This window comes from Elaeis guineensis, chromosome 3 (assembly GCF_000442705.2).
Source record: "Elaeis guineensis isolate ETL-2024a chromosome 3, EG11, whole genome shotgun sequence".
In the NCBI taxonomy this organism is placed as follows: Eukaryota; Viridiplantae; Streptophyta; class Magnoliopsida; order Arecales; family Arecaceae; genus Elaeis; species Elaeis guineensis.
The window spans coordinates 118,664,647-118,688,598 of NC_025995.2; the positions used below are offsets into that span (position 1 = coordinate 118,664,647).

At 37.2% G+C, this 23,952-nt stretch overlaps 3 protein-coding genes across 7 annotated transcripts; 1 reads left to right on the forward strand and 2 right to left on the reverse strand.

Annotated features, from left to right (window-relative positions):
- Positions 1-1,758: 1,758 nt before the first annotated feature.
- On the reverse strand, positions 1,759-5,602 carry LOC105040562 (trifunctional UDP-glucose 4,6-dehydratase/UDP-4-keto-6-deoxy-D-glucose 3,5-epimerase/UDP-4-keto-L-rhamnose-reductase RHM1). 4 transcript variants are annotated; one of them, XM_010917133.4, is made up of 3 exons: positions 5,330-5,602; positions 2,714-4,312; positions 1,759-2,588 (listed from the first exon to the last, which is right to left on the reverse strand). In XM_010917133.4, exons 2-3 carry the CDS (start codon positions 4,286-4,288, stop codon positions 2,127-2,129), a joined length of 2,037 nt encoding a protein of 678 aa, XP_010915435.1. In that variant the 5' UTR covers positions 4,289-4,312; positions 5,330-5,602; the 3' UTR covers positions 1,759-2,126. The 4 variants fall into 4 exon arrangements, with proteins under 4 accessions (XP_010915435.1, XP_010915436.1, XP_029119054.1 ...); XM_010917134.4 differs by having other exon boundaries at positions 2,714-4,370; XM_029263221.2 differs by having other exon boundaries at positions 5,325-5,602.
- A 6,309-nt stretch (positions 5,603-11,911) lies between these two features.
- Positions 11,912-13,899, forward strand: LOC105040561 (uncharacterized). 2 transcript variants are annotated; one of them, XM_010917131.4, is made up of 2 exons: positions 11,912-12,069; positions 12,554-13,899. In XM_010917131.4, the coding sequence occupies exons 1-2, from the start codon at positions 12,062-12,064 to the stop codon at positions 13,593-13,595; spliced, it is 1,050 nt and encodes a 349-aa protein (XP_010915433.1). In that variant the 5' UTR covers positions 11,912-12,061; the 3' UTR covers positions 13,596-13,899. The 2 variants fall into 2 exon arrangements, with proteins under 2 accessions (XP_010915433.1, XP_010915434.1); XM_010917132.2 differs by having other exon boundaries at positions 11,914-12,069; positions 12,560-13,899.
- A 6,636-nt stretch (positions 13,900-20,535) lies between these two features.
- On the reverse strand, positions 20,536-23,346 carry LOC105040559 (uncharacterized). The gene is given in 4 exon segments (XM_010917130.4): positions 20,536-20,984; positions 21,082-22,168; positions 22,934-23,189; positions 23,191-23,346. Coding segments are annotated over 4 exon segments (1,824 nt in total). The 3' UTR covers positions 20,536-20,659.
- Between the last annotated feature and the right edge of the window lie 606 nt (positions 23,347-23,952).

Below are 23,952 nucleotides of genomic sequence, written 5' to 3' on the forward strand. Positions count from 1 at the left end.
ATGAGTCTCATGACTGCTCTCCGGCTGCCATTGCTATCAAAGGAATTCACCTTCTCAACCGTTGGTCTCTTCTTTGCAGTCCAAAAGGAACTCGCGAGTTATGGCAATGTCTGGAAAAAGATTAGAGACTTCTATTCAAGCTGGGACTAACCTGGGAACCATCTTTGGCCGAATCTTCTTTTCCCTTCAGATTTCTGTTTTCATTGGTGAAGGTTCTCTGCTGGTTGGTTCTGGTGGATCATCTTGTCCACAGCTTCTGCGTTCCATCAGTTCGGGGCTTCTGTTAGTGGAGATGTTCGTTTTTGTTCAGCCATCTTAGATCTTCACTAAATTGACTGTTCTGTTCTTTTCTTCTCTCCCCCATACACCTTTGATCTGTATATTATCCCTGTACATTCTTAAACCTTATGTAATCTTCTGTTGTAAGTCCCCCTTATGATTAATAAATTTGGGTGGTTAACGGAGGTCGACCTCCTTAACCTCCATTCAACTCAACGAAAAAAAAAACTCATGAAAATCAAATACCCATATTTCATACAGGCCCAGTCAACAAGATGAACATTATAAAAACTCTATAATCTGCTAAAAATTTAGGCAAGATGAATCAAAACAGAGATGGTCAACATGAAAACTCATGAAATTAAGCTTATTCAAGAGAACAATATAAAATCAGGGAAATACACTACCTGCAAAGTGCTCATTCAGGAATCTTTGAGAAAGCATCTCTCCAATCGTTGAATAGCTAGGTTCGATTTAGACTTTATTGTTTTGCGGAGACAAATAACCAAATCAAACCATAGTCAAGAGGTGCTTGAAAACAGAAACAAGAAAGTTGGCAAATCTTAGTGTTCTACTACTATTAGAATTTATGAATATTTTTTGCATAAGAGGAGGAATCTTCTCTTGCCATCAAACTAACAAAGAATGAGAAAAATACATGCATTACATCTCACAACAAAATTCGGCGCATAAGGTATGGTAGAGCCAAGTGCAAGTGACGTATGTAGAGATCGAGTAGTACAAGAAAGTAATGGTCCCAATCCTCCATTCAAAATTTGAACTAAAAGACCATCATTTACCTCGATGAACCGTCTATTTCTTTTCGGGCACCAAATCTCCATCAGTTTGGTAGACCCCAAAACCCCAGCACTAATTAGTAAACAAACTTTTCATCTTCCTATTATACCTTATTTGTCACTGGCTCCTTCCCTCACGTTTTGTATTTTACTTAATAAAACAAGCTAAAGATTATGAATGGAAGTACTATAATTGACACACAGACCTCTCATAAGAAATCATCATGAACTCTTCCTTGACAAATAGAAGGTGAGATTAAAAAGAGGTGAGTCAAACACCAGACATTTTCACCTAGCCCACTACTAAATGCATGACTTGCTGAGCAACCCTGCATATGCAAGTGCTATTACATGAACTGCACGTCTTCCAACCTCAACCTGCTTCATCTAGACGTAACTTTCAATCCTCTTTTACTATCAAGATAAATCAGGAGCGAATTTCATAGCTCCAAGATGAAAATGGAAGAGCAATTAAACAAACTAACAGGAATAAAAAAGAATTACTAAAATAAGACGATAGATGAAAAAGACTAAGCCAATACACACATCCACAGGCTCATACCAAAAATACCCACAAATTAACATGTCATGCTCAGTTTTGAGGATCAAAAGCAGCCATTGGCTTCCAGGAAAACCAAAATACCAAATGGCACAAAAAAAATAATAAAATGAGACTTTGTAATGGTAGAGAACTTGATGACAGCAGCAGTAAGGAATTTAAGTTTTACAGGAGATTAACCTTAATTTATAAAAGTTCAATAGATAACATGCAAGCCTAATTGGACAAGACATCCATTCTAAGGTAAACCAAATGCCTCATGAAAACAAGAACAGACAAAGGATGCAGGACTACAAAAAGAATGTGAAAAACAAAAGTTGCAGCAACCTAACAAATTGCCCTAACTGCAACGCAATAATAATAGAGCTCACACTGATGAACATCCTGACATGTAATAACTAAAACGGCCCACAGAATGATGGAGAACAAGGTTGTACTAGCTAATGCAGAATGCAAAGGTTAGTAACTGAATTCTGCAGTCACTCGAAGCTTCAATTAGCTACACCTAAAGGAACCTTCCTGTTGGGTTCAAAAACATACTTAATAAGTGAATCCTTGATATACAGCAATTCAGGAAACTCATTCTTCAGCTTTGATGCATCCATCTCATTGTTGCTTCGAGGTGCAACAATAACTTTGGCCTGCTCCTCAAGTGTAAAATTGACCCAATTAAAGCCAGGATCAATATACCTCTTGTACATCTCTAAGATCTCATTATGGCTGATGACACCAGGATTGGTGAAATTCCATATGCCCCTACAGTTTCTCTTTGCCATCTCCACTGATATTGGTAGGAGCTCATCTAAGACAGTCATGCTGTTTGGAATGTTCACCACTTTGTTATAGCGAGAGATCTTTGTAATGAAGTTGCGTGGATTATTAAGATCAGAAGATATTGGCATTCGGACTCTTAGAGTGCAAACATTGTCGTATTCTTTCAAAAGTTCTTCAACCTGCATAGTACATGAAGGAGAATTCAAATTAGCTACTTAATACATATAACTAATTATAACTGCACAGATGCTTCATAAAATAAAACATCAAATCCTAAGCTTGTCCAGGGTCTTCTAGTAGTTACCATTGCTTTAGTCTTTGAATAAAATGATCCAATAAAATTTGGCTTGTCTTCCTCCCTGAAGCCGATGCCTGACCCTTCTGGATGTACTACATCATACTCAAATATACATCCAGTAGCATAATTCATCATTAACAACCCATGCTCCCTGCAGACATCTGCTAGAGTCAAAGTACCCACGACATTGGTTCGAATTGTCTCTGGCTTGTGAGACTCACACCAGTCAACATTAGGCCTACCAGTCACACCAGCAGCATTAAAAACATGTGTTGGCTTCACAGTCTGAATATCCAAAATGAGTGAGGAACGCTCTTCCAGGCGACCCTTTCCATACTCAAATGGTATACCTTGCTTCTCACATATCTTCCCAAGAAGGCCACCGATCCATCCAGTCCTACCATAAATCAAGAATTTCAAAGATGGCTTCGGAGATGAACCACCAGTGTTCTTTGAATTGGGAATTACCATCTTCAACTGACTAAAATTATTAGTTATCTGAGAAACTATGTTCTTGGTATTTTCAGAACCATCAAATTGCCTTCCAATTCCGGGCATCATCAGCATCCTTGGATGAGGCAACAGCGCCCCGGAGACATCACCCCACCAATCAGAATTGGCTGTGTACCATTCCATCGTCTTTTTCAAGCCCTCTTCCCATGTTGTCCTCTCTGACCACCCCAAATTCTTCAGCTTCTGATCATCCAGAAAGTATCTTTGATCATTGAAGGGCCTATTATCCACAAACTTGATAACTTTGTCAGGGTCCAATGAGAAAAGCTTGCAAACATCCTTCGCAACATCAATCACCCTCCTCTCTTTCTTTGTCCCAATATTATAAACATGTCCAACTTCTCCACGGTGAAGGACGACCTCAAATGCCTCTGCAACATCCTCGCAGTAGAGATAGCTCCTGACATTAGATCCATCTCCATGAATTGGGAGTGGCTGTCCTCTCATAGCCAAGAGGATAAATTTAGGAATAAGCTTCTCAGGAAACTGATTGGGCCCATATACATTGTTTCCCCGTGTGGTAATAACAGGAAGACCATAGGATCTTCCATATGCCATAACAAGCATCTCAGCCCCTGCTTTGGTAGCAGAATATGGGTTTGTTGGGAGCAGCTGAGATGCCTCATGATTTCCAACCACGGCATCCTCATCAGTCTCACCATAGACCTCATCTGTGCTAACATGGATGAACCTTCTAATCTGGCCAGTGACCTTGCAGGCCTCAAGGAGCACATGTGTACCATAGATGTTGTTCTTCGTGAACTCAAAAGAGTTGCCAAAGGAGTTGTCAACATGCGTCTGAGCCGCAAAGTGCATAATGGTATCAATAGACTCGGTGATGAGGAGGAAGTTGACAAGATCTGCACTTGCAATATCACCTTTGACAAACTTGAAGTTGGGTGATGAACGGGAAGGAAGGAGATTCTTCAGATTAGAGCAGTAGTCAAGCTTATCAAGAACCACGATCTTGTAATTGGGGTAGTTTCGGATGAGGCGATTGGCAACATGTGATGCAATAAAGCCAGCCGCCCCAGTGATGAGGATGTTTTTAGGTGTAAATGTCGCCATCTTTTTTTGTTGCCAAAATCAATCCTGCAGAAATCACGACATGCAGAGCAGCACATTGATTGTTCAGAGAGCAACAAATTCACTGCAGAAACAGGTTTTATAAGCCATTTCCAAGTAATCCATGAATCTTGGAAGCATATCCAAAAGAAAAAACCACTCTTTTTAATCAGATCTTTTGTTCGTCCATAATGTTAACATAAGAAGCCAATATATCATCATGCTGGCCGGATTAAACAAACTGATGTCTTGACCTTTCAATAACAATCAGACAAAAAATTGAAAAAAGAAAAGGGAATCTCAATCGTAAGACGTTGGGAGATATATATGAGCTGACTTCAAAAGGCTTAACATTAGGTTTCGTTATATGTGATCCCAAAATATACTACTTGTAAGTAAAATAATAAGAAACGTAAGTCAGAATAGCCAATGTCCAGAGTGAGTGCCGGAACCGCATTGCTTATGAACACTGAAACAAGTAATCTATCTATGCATCTACACCGTATCACTCCAATCTAAGATCCAGAATCAATTCAAGGATGAAGTCCCAACAAAAAACAAATCAAGAACACACTTGTTTCTATCACTAATCAACGATCTTAAATCCATCTATCAAGATCCAAAACCACCGCAGAGCAGTTCCGAACCGACCACACGAGCGAACCAAAGCTAATCCAATTACAGAACATAAAAAAATAAAAACAACAAATATATAAGAGGAAAAATACAAACACTGGAGTTACCTTGTCGCGTTCTGGGATCAAAGCGTCCAAGAAAACCAGATCCAAGTAAGAAGTCACGTAAACAAGAAAAAGAAATTAAAGGTTACAACATCCAATCTCAATTTGTAAGCAAAATCACCAAGAAAAGGGACGAAATCTTGGGTTACATGGATTCAAAAGAAAAGAACGATGTTCAGATCTAGGGATTAAAAAAAAAAATCGCTGATTGAAACTAGACGAAGCAAAAATCGATAAAGAAACGAAATGCAATTAGATTTAAACCTCCACAGAGAGATCAAAATGATAGAAGAGAAAACCTTACAGGGATCGAGAGAGACGAGAAGAGGATCGCGGGAGAAAGTGGTGATCTTTTCTTTGGACGGGGGCGGGAATATAAGAGCGCTGGCAAAAGAGAGAATGGGGGGTAGGTGTGGGGATGAATTAAATCAAAGAAAGAGGGAGATTTCCTTTTCTTTTCTTTTCCTTTTTTTTTTTCTTTTTTCCCCGTGATGAAAGCAGGAGGGAGATATTACTGACTCGCGCGCCCCCTCACATTAGAGAAGGGAGAGAGAGGAGGAGAAGAGGAGAGCGATCGAGAGAGGGGGGAAAAGAGGAGGTAGTTAAAAGTCTCCAAAGCGTTCTGGTGCATCGGGGTCAGCAAATAAAACCGCGACACGTGTGAGGGAGCGCGGGGTGGTTCTTCTGTATTTCTTTCCTAGTTTTATTTCTGTCTTTCGATTTTTTTCAAGAAAGACTGAAAAAAAAAAAAATTGTGGTTAATCAAATTAGAAGAGGATTAGATCCAATAACCAGTAAAAATTCTACCTGCCACTAGAGTTGTGCACGAAACATCTAGATTCGTACTGGAGCATACTCTAATATTTCCGTGTATCTCAATACAGACTGGACGGAGTCTTCGATTTGGGAAAAAAAAAAAGAGAAAAGATTATAGTTGATGACAATCGGAGCCGTCTACGACCTGCAAGAATATGGCTCAGCTTCAGGGGTGCTCCCTTATTTTTGCGGCTCGTGTTATGAGATTAATATACCATTATCAATTCAGAAGGATGATGATAAGAGATACAGTAAAAATAAAAAATAAAAAAAAGGGATGGTGATGCGGATTTGCTATTGGGTGTTAACATTGGAGAATTCATGAGATTTTAATAGCTCAATTTGTGAACTTAATGATGTATATTGAACTTCCCCTCACTTTATTGGCAAGCTGAAATTTTTCATCATGTTTGTCGAGAAATTACGTTTATATACATATTGTCAATATTCATATTGCTGTCAAATCTCAAATTAGAGAAGTTGGAGCTGATCTCAACAAGTAGTGGTTGAGTGGAGATTTTCTCGATTAAAGACTCCTCGATTGAGATGAGAAGGATGGGTTCTTGATTGGGACAAGGAAGATGGGTCATCACTAGAAAATATAGTACTGAAGCAAACTTTGAAGACTGGAGTGTGACTTATAAAAACCAAAATATTTTTCAATAAGAACTTTCTAATACTCAAGCCAGTTGGAAAGTGAAGAATGAAGAAAGAAAGTGGAGAACCTTAATGCCTTTCAAGAATTTACTTGAGATCTCTTTTTCTCTCCTATTTATAAAAGGGAGTGGGAGTCGCTGAGGAAACTTACAGCTCTCAAAAATTGCATGTGAATCGCATTGATGGAGATCAATATTTTCGTATCTGCAATATGGAACCAACCGTTAATTGCCATTCGAGATAAAATCTGATCTCGATAATCATCTTTTTTATCTGATTTTTTTAAAATCATATAGAGAATATATTCCTTTCAGATCATAACTATTGCCTTATTTGAATTATTATTTTCAACTTTCTCAGATCAGCCATAGCCAACTTTTACCTGCCTCAACTATGCCTGAGGTTTGCGTCCAATCTTTCTAAGATCATGAGGGCTCTTTACTAGATTGAGTCAACGCTAACCTTATTTGGATCATCATGTTCAACTTCTCCTAGTTGGCTATAGCCGACCCTAATAGCCTCCATTGTATCCAAGGACCGAGTCTGCCAAGATCTCGACTGTGATCAAGGATCTAGTCGACTGAGGTTAGGGTGGTGATCTACAACAATTTAAATCCCAATAATAAAAAAAAATATAATAATTATGAAAAATTATATAATAGAAATATTGAATTATATAATGACACTACAGAAAGGTAATCACAACTAGGATAACCATAGTTATCTCCCAAGAATAAGATGTTATGATTAGAAAGCGATTAAGCTTATTTTTAGTAATTTTTTTTTCTAAGAATGAATAGTAATACTGTAAAGATTACCTCTTATGTTAACTTGTCAATGATTGGATATATATTAACCAAGTATTAATTATAGCACCATCACAACTAGACTAATAGTTTAAGCTCAAACATCATTGCAAAGCTTAATACCACTATCGACCCATGGATAGCCCAATGAGCCGATTGTGTAATCTCTTCTAATTCATATAGACCATGGAGTTGAATCCACTCTAATGTCATTTTAATTATCATGCTTCCAATCCAAAATCATGAGTCGAAGGCTGTAGCAACCACCATATGCTCCTCAGGAAATCTTCTCATAAATGCAAAGGCTCACAAAATTAAATGTCTCACAAAACCCTTAATATTTTAAAAACTTGGCATATATATTGAACTCCATGTGATGATTCACTGAATTTGCTGGAAGATGCGACGCACATTGAATTTTATCCCATTTTATTGGGCTACCTGGGCAAGTCGTAATCTCTCATCATATTCATTAAAGTATTGTATTTATATACAAGTTACCAAAGAATCAAATCTGAATAATAAGAAAAAGTTACAGCAACCATGGAAAATAAAATAATGACAATATAGAATCATATAATGACAATATATAAAAATAATCATAGCGGTAATTGAAAGATATCGAATTTGTTTCAACCATAACTATTTTTAAATAATGGGATGCTATATTTGGAAGGCGATCAGGTTTGTTTCTAGAAATATTGTCCTAAACATGAATAGTAATATTGCCATGATTGTCTCCCATAATAACTCGATAACGACTAGATATGTGTTGACCAAGCATGGATTATGGCATAATCAAAATTAGGCTAATAGTACCAATTGCATTGTTAATGGCAGCTTACATGCTTCAATCCTCCTATTCGAGAGCGGTGCTCCATGTTGCTAGGAATGGATTGTATCTTTCATGCAAAAGAAAGATTCATTTTCATTCGAGTCCATCGTTGGATCACCCACAGTATATATCTCAAATTACGCCCTGAACTCCATCATTCATATATCTGTACGGATCTGAACGGTGGGTTCGTCTAAAGGATGTGCATCCTTCACTCGCGCAATGGTTACACCCCTGACCCTGCTGGTGGAACAGGCGAGATTGGTATCTCCTATGAAAATTAGCGCGTCAATATACTACGGTTGACAGCGGGGATATCTGTGGGCGACAAAAATGCCATGAGCACGTGGAGTACCCCTTCCCGTGCGTTATCCCTGATCACACTTGTCAGGTGGTCGGACTGAATAGATCCTCGCAATCTTCAATGCACATGGACTTCTTATTTTACTATATTTAATAGAAATCTTATGATGAAAAAATAATAATAATAAAAAAAATCATACATGCAGCCCTTTCCATCCTCAAAATATATTTTTTAAAAATATATATTATATGGCTAAAAAATACATACTAAATAAATTAGCTATAGCAAATCAATACATATATTTAAGTAAATCAATAAATAATTTTTAAAATATAATATTTATATATAATTAAATAATATATATTTAACAAATTAATGATCTAATAATCAAATATACAGCTTCAAGTGAATAGATATATAGTTTTTTAAACATCATATTTATTAATATATATTATAAATTTATTTAATATATATTTAATAATGATATAATATATATCTTTAATAAATCGATATATATATTTAGGATATATTTTTTATCTAAAATATGTATTAAATCACTACTAGATATGTATCAAAAATTTTATGCTATATATCAGTAAGTAGGCAAGTATATATCATCTTACTATGTAATGTGTGTTGATGAATATGATATTTTAAAAATTATATATCAATTTTTTGAAGTTATGTATCAAAATTTTAGATGACTAATTTATTAAATTATGTATTATCTAACCGTATACTATGTATTAGACTGTAAATTATATATCAATTATCTATAAATATATATTAATTTTTTTGATAATTAATTTATTCAATATATATTATTTGATCATATATATATATATATATTTTTTTTTTTGAAAATAAAAAAAGAGTATGTCAATTTTTTTTTTAATCATCCGATTCTATTAGTAAAAAAATATTTTAATTTTTAAATTTTTTTTTGATGGGTATTAAAAAAATGATGGCAAGGTCGGAAGTTCACTCCATATTTTTTTTTTTATGGTGCTCGCCCCATATGAATTTGTTCATAAATTATAACTATTCTTTTATTTCTAATATATATGTATGTAGATACAGTAGATCGTCAAACCGCACGTTGCAATTTCTTGTGGTCTACGATTCCTTTCGGAGAGGGCTGGTCGGTGCGGATTCTGGTAGATTACCGCCGAGGTATAAGATAGCCGCCAAACTAGTACGTTGAGTAGCATGGCAATAAGGTACATGTGTCCTCCTGTTACTCATGAGATGTTTGGCCAATTACGGGATGCCACATCAAATTCAGACCAGTTTAATAATTAATTTGGGCCTTCACGTGTTCAAAATGCGCAAGCGGCTGGTGCTCACGAGGCATCATATAAATTTAAAATAGTTAAATATTTGTTTCATATAATTAAAGTAGCTAAATTTATTTAATATTTAAAAAAAATTCAGAAAAACCGTGCAGAAAAGTTTATCTAACCAATAATTATTAATTTAATAACATCAACATTAATTAACTTTTTTTATTCAAATCCAACAAATTGCATTAATCTTCTTTTACCACATTTAAGAGAATTATTGGTGCACACAACCGAAAGCCATAGCATTACTTTTAACATAGAGTTTCTAAAATAGGTTTATTTTTCTTATAGCCCTACTAGCATATTTTTATCATGTTTGAATTGAGCTCATTTGATCAATTAGCTGAGACCACTAAAAAAGAACAGGTCCATGAAAACAAGTCGGACACATGTTGAAAATCTACCATACGGAGAAGCTTAAGTTTAGATACCACAAGATGACACCATCATTTGGGTTTGCTCTCATTTTAGGTGAGGTGACCTTGATTTATAATATATATGACTTCAAATTTAGACTATTAACCATTATTTCTTTTCCTAATTTTAGGAGACATATTTTATTCAAAATCGAAATATGCACACTTGGAAATAATTTAACTAGTAACATTTATATTTGCTACTGACATTCTTGATAACTTTTCAAGTTGCTCAATTGTAGCACATTGTGGTATACATGATAGAGAATGAGTAATGGTGAGATCAAAACGGTACCATGGAAGCTTTTGACCAGCGTTCCTAATGAAAGTTGAATAAATGGTCTGCATGACATCACCATATTATCAAGTCGAGTTTTTTACGTTTCCCACTTCAAAGTAAAGATAAAGATGGATGAATTGATGGTAAATAATGGTCCAAGATGGATGAGGGTTTGCCACAGATAACTCATTCAAGGGACATGGCGACTACACTTACGCACATGGCATGCCTATAGGTAAAGAGAAGAGTGGTCGGTCATGTGCATGAGAAAAGAAATGTGGATGATTGCGATCCTTTATAAGATTCCTTTACATAATTCAATAAATTTATTCCTAATTTATAGTGGGTTCTTTGATTTTAATTCACTCTACAGGAGATTAGAGGTGGCAATTAGGTTAGGTTGAGTCAGGTCAAATACAAATTGAGCCAATCACTTGTCAAATGGGTAAGAAATTCTAAACCCGATTCAAACTTTCTCAATAAACCAACCTGATGTGGATAACATGTTTAATGGATCAAATCAAGTTAAATAAGTTAAATTTATGTAAATATATTTATATATCTCAAATAAGTTAAACATGTCTTAAATATGTTAAATAGATTAAACAGATTAAACCATTAAATAGATCCAAACAGATTAAATGGGCTGGCACAAATTATGAATTCAACCCATTTAGTAAACGATTAGATTATATAGGTCTGTTTGTGACTTGGAACTATTTCAAAACAAAATTCTTTATACATCGTGGGCGGTATAGAAAATCCGATATGAAGTACACCATCTCATCCGATTGGTTCAATAGTCACCACTTTTCAATGTGCATTTAATGTCTGTATGTCGATTTTTTTGTTTAAAAATTTTGTATCATAAAATTTTTTTACTTTTTGAAAAAAATTATGACATCCTGTGTCCATAATATGCACAAGATGTCATAATTTTTTCTAAAGAACAGAGATATTTCGTCATTCAAAATTTTGAAATAAAAAGCCGATCTGTAGGCATTAAATGTACGTTGAAAAGTAGTTGAACAAAAATTCCTTTTATATTATGATATCTTAGGCCATATTATGACATCTTGGGCTATATTATGCCACAGGATCTATAAATTTTTCCAAAAGATAGGAATATTTTGTCATATAAAATTTTTAAACGAAAAAACTGATCTATAAGCATTAAATGCGTATTAAAAAATGATCACTATATGAATAATAGATGAAGTGATGTACTCCGCATCGAATTTTTTACACCGCCCACGGGGACAAAGAATTTCTCCTATTTCAAATCATATGCAAACCATGACTTCCTATCAGGCACCAGAAGCCCGTCCAAGTAAAACTCGGGGCAGGCCCTACCACAGCTGAACCCAGCCATTTTCTGGCCCGGCCCGGCCCCACCCATATGCGCCTACTTTGACTGGGGAGGAAGCGTCATTTCCACCATCTGATCTGGAGATGGTAGGCTACCTGCAAGAAGGTTACTCATCCGTGAATCTTCCATTCGATATAGCTTCTACAAGGGGTCGAGACTTGCGAGATCGGCGAGCGAGCGAGAAAGCGAGGCGTAGTCCAAAACGGATCGATGCCCAGGTATCAGCTGAAGAACTATTTCTTGGTTTATTTACCAAGATTTCATCTATAATATAATCCCTGTGTGACTTCAGCGTTCCTCTTTCTCCTTGAATAAAGAAAAGTTGGCGAATTATAATGCTGCTGTTATTTTTTATCAAGTGGTTGTTTCTCCACCACTTTATTTAGCCGCTAATCTTATCGTTGCTTTGTTATCTCAAAGTATCATCAACTCGATTGAAGGTCTTCTACTCATGTTACTGTTATCTCCCATGCTTCGGTCTTTTATGCTTTGGATTTATATATGTGTAGGTGTTCTTCTGGGTAGTAAATGCATCTGTTTGTTAGTCTGATGATGGAATTTGAATTTTCGAAATTTTAATTGGTATATCGATTTATGTTTTCCTTGTTGTCCGTCAATTAAATTTTGTTTTCCCTTACCTTCCAAAGCCAATTGCTTTAAATTTACCTTGGATGTATTGCTAATTGAGTCTGTTTATAATAGTTTCAGTAATGTGATGGGAGGGCTCAGACCAACCAAGCCATACCATGACACCCAGAGATGGCGAGCAGTTGCTCTGGCATCCTTAGTTCTGGTTTTGGTTACTACCACAATAATTATTAAAGGAAAACCCAGTTCTCTATCCGGTGTTTCAAATCTAAAATCGAATAGCTTTCATTCTTCCATCCAATTCCAGCCTTCCGTAGAGTTCATGAATGGTACCAATTTGATATGGCAAGTACCCGAGTCACCCAAGGCTGTTCTTTTCCTAGCTCATGGCTGCAATGGCCAAGCTGCCAACTTTTGGGACAAATCTCCTGGCTGCCCAAATTGTGTTGGATTGCCTGAAGAGAGGCTCATCGTGCTCCATGCTCTTGAACGAAGATTTGCAGTCCTAGCAGTGTCTAGTTTGGAAAGGTGCTGGTCATTAGGGAGGGAGAAAGAAAATGTCAAATGGATTATTAAATGGTGGATTGAAAAAAATAAGCTCGAGAAGCTCCCTGCTACGGCTCTTGGGGCGTCATCTGGTGGGTATTTTGTTTCTGCACTTGCTGCTGAGATAAAATTTAGTAGCATTACCATTATGATTGCAGAAGGGCAGTTTGATTCTATGGAAATACCAGAAGGCTATCCACCCACCCTTTTTGTCCACATGCCTAAGGACCGCACCAGAGCGGAGTTGATACGAATGAACATGGAAGCTCTAAGGCAGAAGGGAATCCCTGTCAAGGAGATCACATGCTTGGAGTTTCCTTTGGCTCCAAAGCTATTATCTGATAGAATTCCAGGGTTAGATCAGACCTTGGCTGTTAGGTTGTTTGAGGTTTTCCGTGAGAAAGAATTCATCGACAAGAATGGATACATGAGGAATGATGGGCGGGTCATTCCATGGAAGCAAGCTGTTAAGCAAAGGAATTTGTTGTTGAAGAAGCATGAATTGGTTAATCACATCGAAGAGGAGCTAAATCTTGCATTTGCATACCATGAGATGACCAGTTTGCGGTCAGATGATATTTTTGAATGGTTTGAGTCTCACATGAATTGACTAATGGTTTTTAAACCTCAAAGTTTCTGTAATATGTCACACTGCTGTCTCTTCTTCCACTGGCCATGACATGATATAGGAGTTCAACAAGAAGATCTCCATGTTTAATAAAGGCATCATAGACAATGTTCCTTCTTTTCTTTTTATAAATTACAGAACATTTATTGGACAAATGTAAAACCTCTGGTGAAGCTAAAAGTAAGATGTGCAGATTGTTGGGTAGAACAGTGTTTCTGAGTCTAACTTGTTTTTATGGAACTGCTGAAAATATGGTTTACTTCTTGATGTTGGACCGTTATTCTAATTGAAAGACAATTGTTTGGATGTGTCTGTTTGTCTACAATTTTTCTTATTTTTCTGAAGAGGAAGATTGAAAGAACCTTTAATGTGACTATTATTGAGAATTTCTTTGCTTAAACATTAAATAATGGTTGTATAGGAATCTCTATAGTTTTGGTTCACATGACTTTTACATTTTTAATTTAAATAAAGCCATGTGTCATATAGTATATGTAGTACCAGAAATTTACCAACATAATACATGGAGTGCATATCATTCGTAATGTACAGATACATATTTGCTTATATAAATCAAACTACAATGCTGTGTTACAGTGTAAGCTAGTATTTGTTAATAACTTGATATATAGTAGGACTAAGATATAGTCAGATCTACCCTACTGGCGTAAATTCAGTTGGTTACTTTTCTCTGCCACTTCTTTTGATACTCTCTTGAAATTCTTCTTTTTTTTTTTTTTTTTTTTTTTGCAATTTAATACCTTATGTTTGCTTTGCTAGTGCTAGAATTCATCAGGAATGCAAATGCATATGTATATTGCTCTTTTTATTAGCAGGAATCACACCTATGGTATAGCTCAGAATCTTGAACTTCTTAAATGAAATTAGAACTAATGCATATGCAAAAGGGATATGTTTATTCTGATTCTGAGTATGTGAATTGTGGATGATGTGTTGTTCTGTGCCACTCCATGCCGAGTGTCAGCAGGGTAGGGCATAAGATTTCCTACCCTAATTGACATGGTATGATATTGCTAAATCCTTGGTTAGACTTGTCTTTAAAAAAGAATAAATTTTCTTAATTTAGACCTGCCTTTATAGAATAAATTTTCTTAGTTAGGGAATCCTGAATGAGTGACCATGGAAAACCCATTGTATGGAGAGGTTAATAGGTCACAGACTACAAGCTACTAAGGCAAGACTAGTTCTGGAGCTGTACTTAAAATGACTGTCTGATGTCAAGTTACCAGCACTATTTGTCCCTTTTTATGAGAAACACAGGGCATACCACCTTCTGAGATCAACACGAAAACCTCTCCCTAGTGCATGCAATCAGGATCGGGGTGCCAATCAGTGGATCCAAGTCATATTGCTTCTTTGAAATGAAGTATTCTAGGATGAGCATACAGTGATGGAGATCTTGAAGACATGGATAACAGTGTCCCAGTCAGAAAGGTTCCAATCTGAGTGTTATATCTAAGTATGATAATGAAAAATTGTGAAAGATTGCCTTGGTAATATATGAAAAAAATGAATAATGGGAAAAGATGCCAGAGAATGTGGACAGGGAAGCGATAAAAAATTTGAAGTATGGTTAAAATGGAGGAGATTTCAAAGAGACAAAAAAGACGAGTGTAGTCCTTGAGAGGTCAAGAGAGTGATGTTTACAAGTTTTCATTGATTGTGAAGAATTGTAAGGACACAGTTATTTAAAATACTTGATTATCGGTTGTGAGTAATGAGATAAACAGTGACTTTATTTCATGATGCCAAATTGTTCAAACTACTGAGTTAGGGGCAACTGCACCCTCCTTAAATGGTATCTCTTAATGAAGTATTTCAAAGACATTCCAAGGTGGTTGGGACGAGACTCTATCGAGGTGAAAGACTTAGTATATGTAACATGGTCTGCTGCTTTGCTGAATATATGCATGCGAATGTCTCTATATCTGATTGCAGAGAGAATTGGACTACTTGTTAACTTATCTGTCAAAGAATTCTCTTTTGATCTTCCCAACCTCATGCTCTAAATAAGCTTTAGCTGTTCCACACTCTTTCCATCATTTTTAATCATCTAAACCAATCTCATGTTCATGGGTATAATCTGAAATTTGGTGAGTGGACATCTGATGTTTGAATTCTTGATAAATTTGAGAACAACATGCTAAAGTTGTTTTTAGGCAGATATCATGTTGGCTCAGTTGATTCAAATTCAGCTATCTCGAGTCATGATGATAATGGTATCCATCCTTGAAACCATAGTGTGCTGCTATTCAAAAAACTGTTAGACAGGCTTTTGCAACATTGCAACGAGTTAGTTTTCCAAACAGAACTATTTGAATAAGGATGGTTGCTCATTTAAACTGCTTGGCACCATAGTTTCTGACCTTTTGATTTTTGAAACCTAGGTCAAATGTCATTCTTTGACTATTTTTACTTTCCTCAAGGGCAAAATAAGCTAAGTTGTGGGAATATGATTAATATTCCAGCAAAGAGGTATTTTTAGGCATTTTTATCACCTTATTCCTGATGCCCCATGAATTATTCCAGTGGAGATGTTGCGAACTTGCATTGATTTCTTAATCAGTGAATTTGTGGAAAAATTGATACTCTTGGCAAATGGTTTCTTAAGGTATTTACTGCTTGGCCAACTTCTGAACTGCATTTTTGATTGAGCTAGTGCTCATGTCACGAAATACTTTATGAAATGCAGATAGTTTTTAATTAGGTTGAGAACTGAGATTAAATTGCATGCTTGGATTGGGACCTAATTATTCTAAGATGTACAGTTGATAGGTCCCCATAATTCTCTCAGATAGATCATTGGACATATAAACCTTGCATACACTGTCTGCCTGCATTCTAGTGGCTCTATTTGTCAGCCTATCAGCTTGTTGGTAATCGATGATGTGTAAGCGGGTAACCCGACCCAGTAGAAACTTCTGGACAAGCTGGGTTGCGGTTATGAATGGGATATGTGCTAATTGCAAGGTATATTCTCTATTTCTGAAAATTCTATCCGATGTTGTGAAACTGGTTCAGAACAGGGGTCATCTTTCCCCTCCTCCTTTGAAAAGGAACTGGTTCAGAGCAGAGCTTCCAAAGTCCTAATTACTCTGATTACTGAAGACCCTGAAATCTGGAGCTTAGGAGAAAACAACAAAAAAAGGCAAAAAGCTTCAGCTTTTGCAGCCATTAAGTAACCCTGTTGTTCCTACATATCTTAAATTTGGCTTACCAAAGCAAATGGTTAGCTCATCTGTGATGGTTGTATTTCAGTTTATCCATTGATTCTGGTGCTGATGAATGTATTGTGGCTCATTCTTCCGGGCACTTGAAAGCTGTCTATCTTGGGGAAACAAAAAAGTGGTTCTTTTGGCTTTACCGATAAGTAAGATTGCGCATAAGAAGGTTTTTAGAATGGAATTCTACTTGGGATCATCTATACTGCAGAATTTTTCAAGTGACTGTTTTGTTCTTTTGTCCACCACTGCATGTGGAAGGTTGTGTAGCCGGTTGGTAGCATCAGACTGCCATGATTCTAATCTGGTTGGTCTTAACGGCATAGGTTCACCCTTCTATTGCCGATGAGGTATTGAAGTTTCTTTAACCCTTTTATTGCGGTGTAATGAGGACTTGGGGTTGTCTGGTGGCAAGGACAGCCAAGGTTTTGGTATTCTATGAACGTGTGGTCGTCACAAAGGAATTTGCAGCTGAAAGAGAAGATAATTAGCGTCCATGTCCTGTGGCTTCTTGATTGGCTGTCTTTATTTGTGTTTTTTTTTTTTGGTAAAGTATGTCTTTACTTGTGTTAATGTGATTTGACGAGACTTAAAAATCGTCTTCAAAGACTAAATCTGAGGAGAAAAGGGAATGGTGTGTAGGGTTATCTATTTGTAATATACTAAAACTAACGGTATATTTGATTGCAGGGAGTTGAGTTCTGCAATGAAAATAAATATTTTTTATTTCAACAGTTTAGGTGGGAAGTTCTGTTCAAATTCCAAAGAGGGAGGGAATGTCCAATCTCTTAAATTTTAATTTAGATTTTAATTTAATATTTAAATTTAATTTTGATTTTAATTTTATTCATAAATTAATGATCATTTCAATTTTTATTTCGATTTTGATTTCAATTGCAACTCAAAATATGAGAGGCATTGATACTTACACTAACTTGAGTTAGTTATTATAAAAATGAGGAGATAAATTAGAGTGAATTTCACAATTCATGTCATCTCCGCATGCCCCAGGGATCAGAGAAATGGTAAGGCTCACAGTTTAAGGTGATATCAATTATGAGGCGATGAAGAGAGATGCGTATGACAAGATCTGAATATTGAGATACCTCTGCATGATAGGACTGATAGAATATGATCCGATCTGTTAATCCAATCCATTTTCGATTCGTCATAAACAGATTTGAGTTTAGGCTCAATGGATTTGGATCATAAATGGATCAATCCGTTTAATCCATTTAATAATTGGATCAGATTTGAATTTTAAATATCTGATCTATTTAACCCATTTAATATCCAGGTCGAATTGAGTTAGATAACCCATTTAACCTATTTAACCTATTTGTGATCCATTTAATCCGATTGTTTAGCTTGTTTAACCCATTTAAGACCCGTTTAACTTGTTTAAAATCTGTTTAACCTGTTTCTGATCCATTTAACCCGACTTGTTTAATCCGTTTAACTTATTTAACCCATTTAATCTAATTTGATCTATTTAATAAAGGGTTAAACGGATCGGATCGGGTTACCTGTTTAATAAATAGGTCGGATTTAGGTTTGAATTTTTGATCCATTTAATAAACAGATCGAATTTGAGTTGACGATTTTCTAATCCGATCCGTTTACGATTCGACTCATTCATGATCCGATCCGATCCAATTGCCATCCCTACTACGCGGCAATATAATCAAAGCAGGAAATGGTGGGGTTGTGCAGGTAATCCATAGTAGGGTTGATATGTTTGTACAAAAAAAAAAAAAAATAATGAAGTTGATATACGCATTCTTAAATAAGAATAGAAAAAATAAATTTGCCTGCAAGTCAAAGGCCTATGACAGCCTGGATGCAAGAGAGAACTTCGGAAATACTAGCAAGAAACCTGAAGGATTCATAAATCCATCTTTGCGAGTCAGACAGACTCTTGGTTAACATTGGGTTTCAAAAGTAGGACCTCAAAAACGCCTCTCCAAATTAAGCATTAGATTTGGATCGCAGCTGTGGCATGCTGGATTTGTTGCGACAGTTCTCATATTGGCTTCAATCAAAGCCACTCGTAATTTTATAATTTGTTGGGATAAGTTAATTGACCTTCGACTCTAACTTTATATCGCCGTATGAACACATTACGTCGACTCATAATCGACTGACTGATCAATAGTCGGCTATTATCAACCAACAACAGAACTCAGTTAATCTTCGATCGAAGACTATCGATAGAGTTACCGACCAATACTCATTCGGATTTTCAAGACTATCGACTTATCAGTATTACTGACATATAGTCGGCTATCTGCTCAACATATTCTAATCGTTATAAACGATTATCAACTACGTATTACGGTCATTAATGAAAATAAACAGCCCACTAACTCCATGATTATAGCTCAATAATTTAGCGTCATAAAAAGGGGACTACGTATTCGACGGTTACATAAGAATCATCTATAAAAGGAAGGTAAACGAACAGCACGAATAAGACAATTTTGGGCTAAGACTCTGCCGTTCTAAACATTCTTTATTTGCTGTTCACCAACCCTCTCTCTGATTTAAGCATCGAAGGGTCTCCGTCGAATACAACTTCGATCTGTAAGGACTTTGTCTTGTAGGTGCTTTTCACCGGCAACAGACGATAGGAGATTGACCACAACACAACTTAAGCCAAATCTTAGGAGTGAAAGTAGCATGGATATTATCTGTCTGAATCAGTTTTCGTATCCAAATCAAATCAGATATGGACAGAAATTTGAAGATCTGATTAATGTCCGTATTCATATCAATATCCATCAAAGAAAAATAGATATAGATATGGATAGATAACTATTCGATCCATATCCGAATTTACATATAATTCTATATAATTTTATATAATATTTATTAATTTTTTAAAAAATATATAACCATATAAATATGTTATTAACTTAATTTATCATCTGTTTAATAATATCTTTGATTCTATAGTCATAAAATTTAATTATTTAAGTTATATCCATAATTATATCTATACTTTTAATATCTAAATTGTATCCGTATCCGTTTAAAATAAATATGGATATAAATTTTTACGTCCGAATAATATCCATATCGTATTCGTATTCATCAGACAAAAACAAATATGGATATGAATATACTGATATCCAATCCGTATCCGATCTGATTTCAGTCCTACTAAATCTCGATTAAAGATCAGGATTTGTAGACCCATTCTAGTAATCGAGTTTAGCTTGAGCAATGGAACTACACAATATATAGGTTCAACATGAACCATCAATGGTAGTCTAGGATACTGTAACTAGCAAAAATGACCTGACCTGATCAGATTGTTCCAGAGATGATCCAAATTCTGAACCAGACCTGATCTCTAATTATATCTGGCTGGCATCAAATTCAAGCATCCACGCTCTTTCCTATTTTAGGAAAAAAACTCTATTGTAATAGTGATATCATATCAAACTTATAGTAAGTCAATGAGAATATTTATATTTTATCGATCATCTGTATTTTATCAATTTTTATGATGATATCCATACTGGCTATCGATTCTCAATTTGTGATTGGATTGTTATAAGTTTGACGTGGCACTGATTTTAGCTTTTCATTCAACCCTAGTTCCCCAGCAACCACACTTTATGCAAAAAAAAAAAAAAAAAAAAAAAAAAAATGCTCCACACTAATACAACGAGACATAGCTGAAACAACTTGCAAGGTACAATAGAAGCTTAGACGCGACAAATACACCAATGCAAAAGCACACCCATCAAGTGACCAGAGAACCAAGTAGACGTATGTAAAACAGGATTATTTCTGTTTCTAGAACTTGAGACGTCCCTCGTTAGCTTGCTTGAAGAGCTCTGCCCGCGTTGCCGCAGCCTTGTCGGAGGTGACGGCAGCAGCAAAGGCATTCTTCACCTGTTGGGTGGTGAAGGGGAATCTACTATCAACAAAGGAGTTGAGCAGTGAAGCGGTCCCTTCCCGGTAGAGAGCGCCGATCCCATCGGTCCTGGTGTTTGCCAAGGCCTCAGGCAAGCTGAGGTCTCTCCCAAAAGCCAACCCATATGCCGGCCCAAATAGCTGACTGATGTTGCCCAAGTATCCCAATATAGCCATTATGGCTTCTGGATGCGTCCTCCAATAGCTTTGACAGATCAAGAAAGAATTCAAGTTACGTTAAAGAGAAAGTAAAACAGTAGTCAAAAATTTTTGGATATATAATGCAGGACGGTTGCTCCTACTTGCAAGTGCCAGTGAAGTATGGATGGCTGTTTGGATTAGGGATCAATGGTGAGGGCGGTGTGGTGTCAGGAATGGCTGGAGTTGGAGTGACGGGCGGCTCGATCGTAGGGGAGGACGGAGGTGTATTGTAGTAACCATTGCTTGGGGGTGGATTATAACAATCGCTGCTTGGAGGTGGATTATGGTAATCATTGCTGGGAATTGGAGGGGAATTATAGTAACCACCGCTTCCATGTGAAGGTGTTGGTGTATCGTGGCCACCTCCACTTCTTGGTGGTGTGACTGGTGACTCAAACACAGGGGAGGGCGGAGAGGGAATGATGGCCGGTGAGCCATTGCTGCTTGGAGTTGGAGGTGAATTATAGTAACCACCGCTTCCATGTGAGGGTGTTGGTGTATCGTAGCCACCTCCACTTCCAGGTGGTGTGACCGGTGACTCAAACACAGGGGAGGGCGGAGAGGGGATGATGGCCGGTGAGCCATTGCTGCTTGGAGTTGGAGGTGAATTATAGTAACCACCGCTTCCATGTGAGGGTGTTGGTGTATCGTAGCCACCTCCACTTCCAGGTGGTGTGACCGGTGACTCAACCACAGGGGAGGGCGGAGAGGGGATGATGGCCGGCGAGCCACCACTACTTGGAGGTGGATTGTAGTAACCGGTGCTTCCATCCGAAGGTGCTGGTGTACCATAGCTTCCTCCACTTCCTGGTGATGGAGTGACGGGTGGCACAACCACTGGGGGGGACGAAGGGGGAATTATTGCTGGCGAGGAATGGCCGCCGCCGCCGCCGCCGCCGCCGCCGCATGGTGGTGAACCGTGGTAGCCGCCGCTCCCGCGCGAAGGTGTTGGTGTATAGTAGCTACCATGTGATGGTGTTGGCGATGTGTGGCCGCCTTCTCCTCCTTGTGATGGTGGTGGAGACCCATAGCTGTCTCCGCCTCCCTGTGACGGTGATGGTGACCCATAGCCGCATCCGCTTCCATGTGATGGCGTTGGCAAGCCATAGCCGCCTCCGGCTCCATGGGAGGGAGTTGATGAGCCACCATGTGATGGAGTTGAGCATAACATCGGTTCCTTACGTTGGTCTGCAAAAATGCAAGCCATGGCATTGTCATAAACTTTTTGCTGGTGGAGATTTTACTACATTCAAATAATCAGAGTCAAGCAGTAGCAAATTGGTGTTCGAGTCCTACAAATATTTTGTGAAAGTAAAGAACCTAGAACTACATTAGGTGATGAGCTTGAAAAATACAGCAACATTTCACAAAAGGTCCAATTCCACTTATTGGGCCTACTCTCATCAAGAAGAAAACTTTCATTTTTTTATTTTTTATTTTTATTTTTTGGTTTTTGTTTTTGTTGTTGTTATTGTTGGTAGAAGCTCATCTTCAAATATGGGCTGTGAGACTCTATACATCGACTGATGTTTCATGAGTTTTTCTAGTATTTCCAAAGAATGGTATTTATGTCAAGTTAATGCTCATTAGGCGTCCATGACACAAAAGCACAGATGAGTTTACAGGAACATGCATCCTGAAAGCCACTAGGTTTTAGCAAAATCTGGCCTAATTGTAATTTAAGCAACTTAAAATCTATGAAGTAAAGCACCAGTATCCTTTCTACCAGAGAGTGTGGAGAGAACTCCAGTACTGTCTTTCAGGAGATCTGTTTACTTTGGTTAGTTGGAGGGTTCCTACATTTGAATACTGTAAACTAAACCTCAAAAAAAAGAATACTGTAAACTAGAACACCTAGCAAACACAAGCGCGCATGCATGCACTAGCACACAAATACATGCGCGCGGGCGCGCGCGCGCGCACACAGAGAGACTCTACGTTTGGGAGTCCTACCATGTGGGATGTAGTAGTAGTTGTTCTGGTCTGAGGATTCCTCCAGGCTCCGAGACACAACCGGAGTGATCACAATCTGGAAAACTAAACCTGCTGATAGAAAACTCATGAGATGAGCCTTTCCCCTCCTCTCCCTCTCCATGTCTATCAATCTCGATGCACACAAAGGGAAGAATGAAGGAACAGAAATGAAAGTAGTGGAGACAAGATCCTGCAACAACGCAGCTGGCTGCCCATGCATATAAATACACACAGAGAAGGGGTGATTGGAAGGATAGTCTTGCATTCATGAACATAAATGCTGCTGGTAGGGGAGGACAGTAAGTAGTTGGGTGACATTTAATGTTTTCCTGAATACAATCCAAATAAATATTACAGATCCGCTTGGCCTTCCTTAAGTGGTGAGATTCCATTAATATTTATATCCATGTTTAATGCTAAGCTTTGATTTTAGGATTCCTACATAAGGTGATGGAAGGCATGCCATCTTTTCAGAGCTAAGCGTATGCGACCAATGAAATTAACTTTGGAGTATACCTCCCGTTAACAGGACCAGTCTTAAAAGACTCATAAAATTTTCAAACATGATGTTACCTACCCATGCCTACCAGGAATGCATTTATTATGAGGAACTGCATCTATGACCTAAACTATCAAAGCTAAACTGAGTCACTGCTGCTCCAAAACTCACCTATCCCATTTGTCTAAATCGAATTAGTCAAATTCAAAGTTGGATCAGCCATCAAAATGGCAATTTATTGGTGATCCAAGTTAAAAATGGAGTGGTCAAAATCATAAATTTATCAAGAATCTGTGGTTATCCAATTTAATTGTCTTTCTTTTCCAGTTTCTGGTTCAATTCCTACATTTATCTTCGTTATACATTTTCTACATTTTTCAGTATTTCCACAACACTTTACCAGTCAACCGACCTGAGTTTCTGAGCCACTTAAATCAGGACTCCGGGCTGATTTTTCTAGATATATAAGTTATTGCCCTTGTGACCTTGTCTTGTTCTG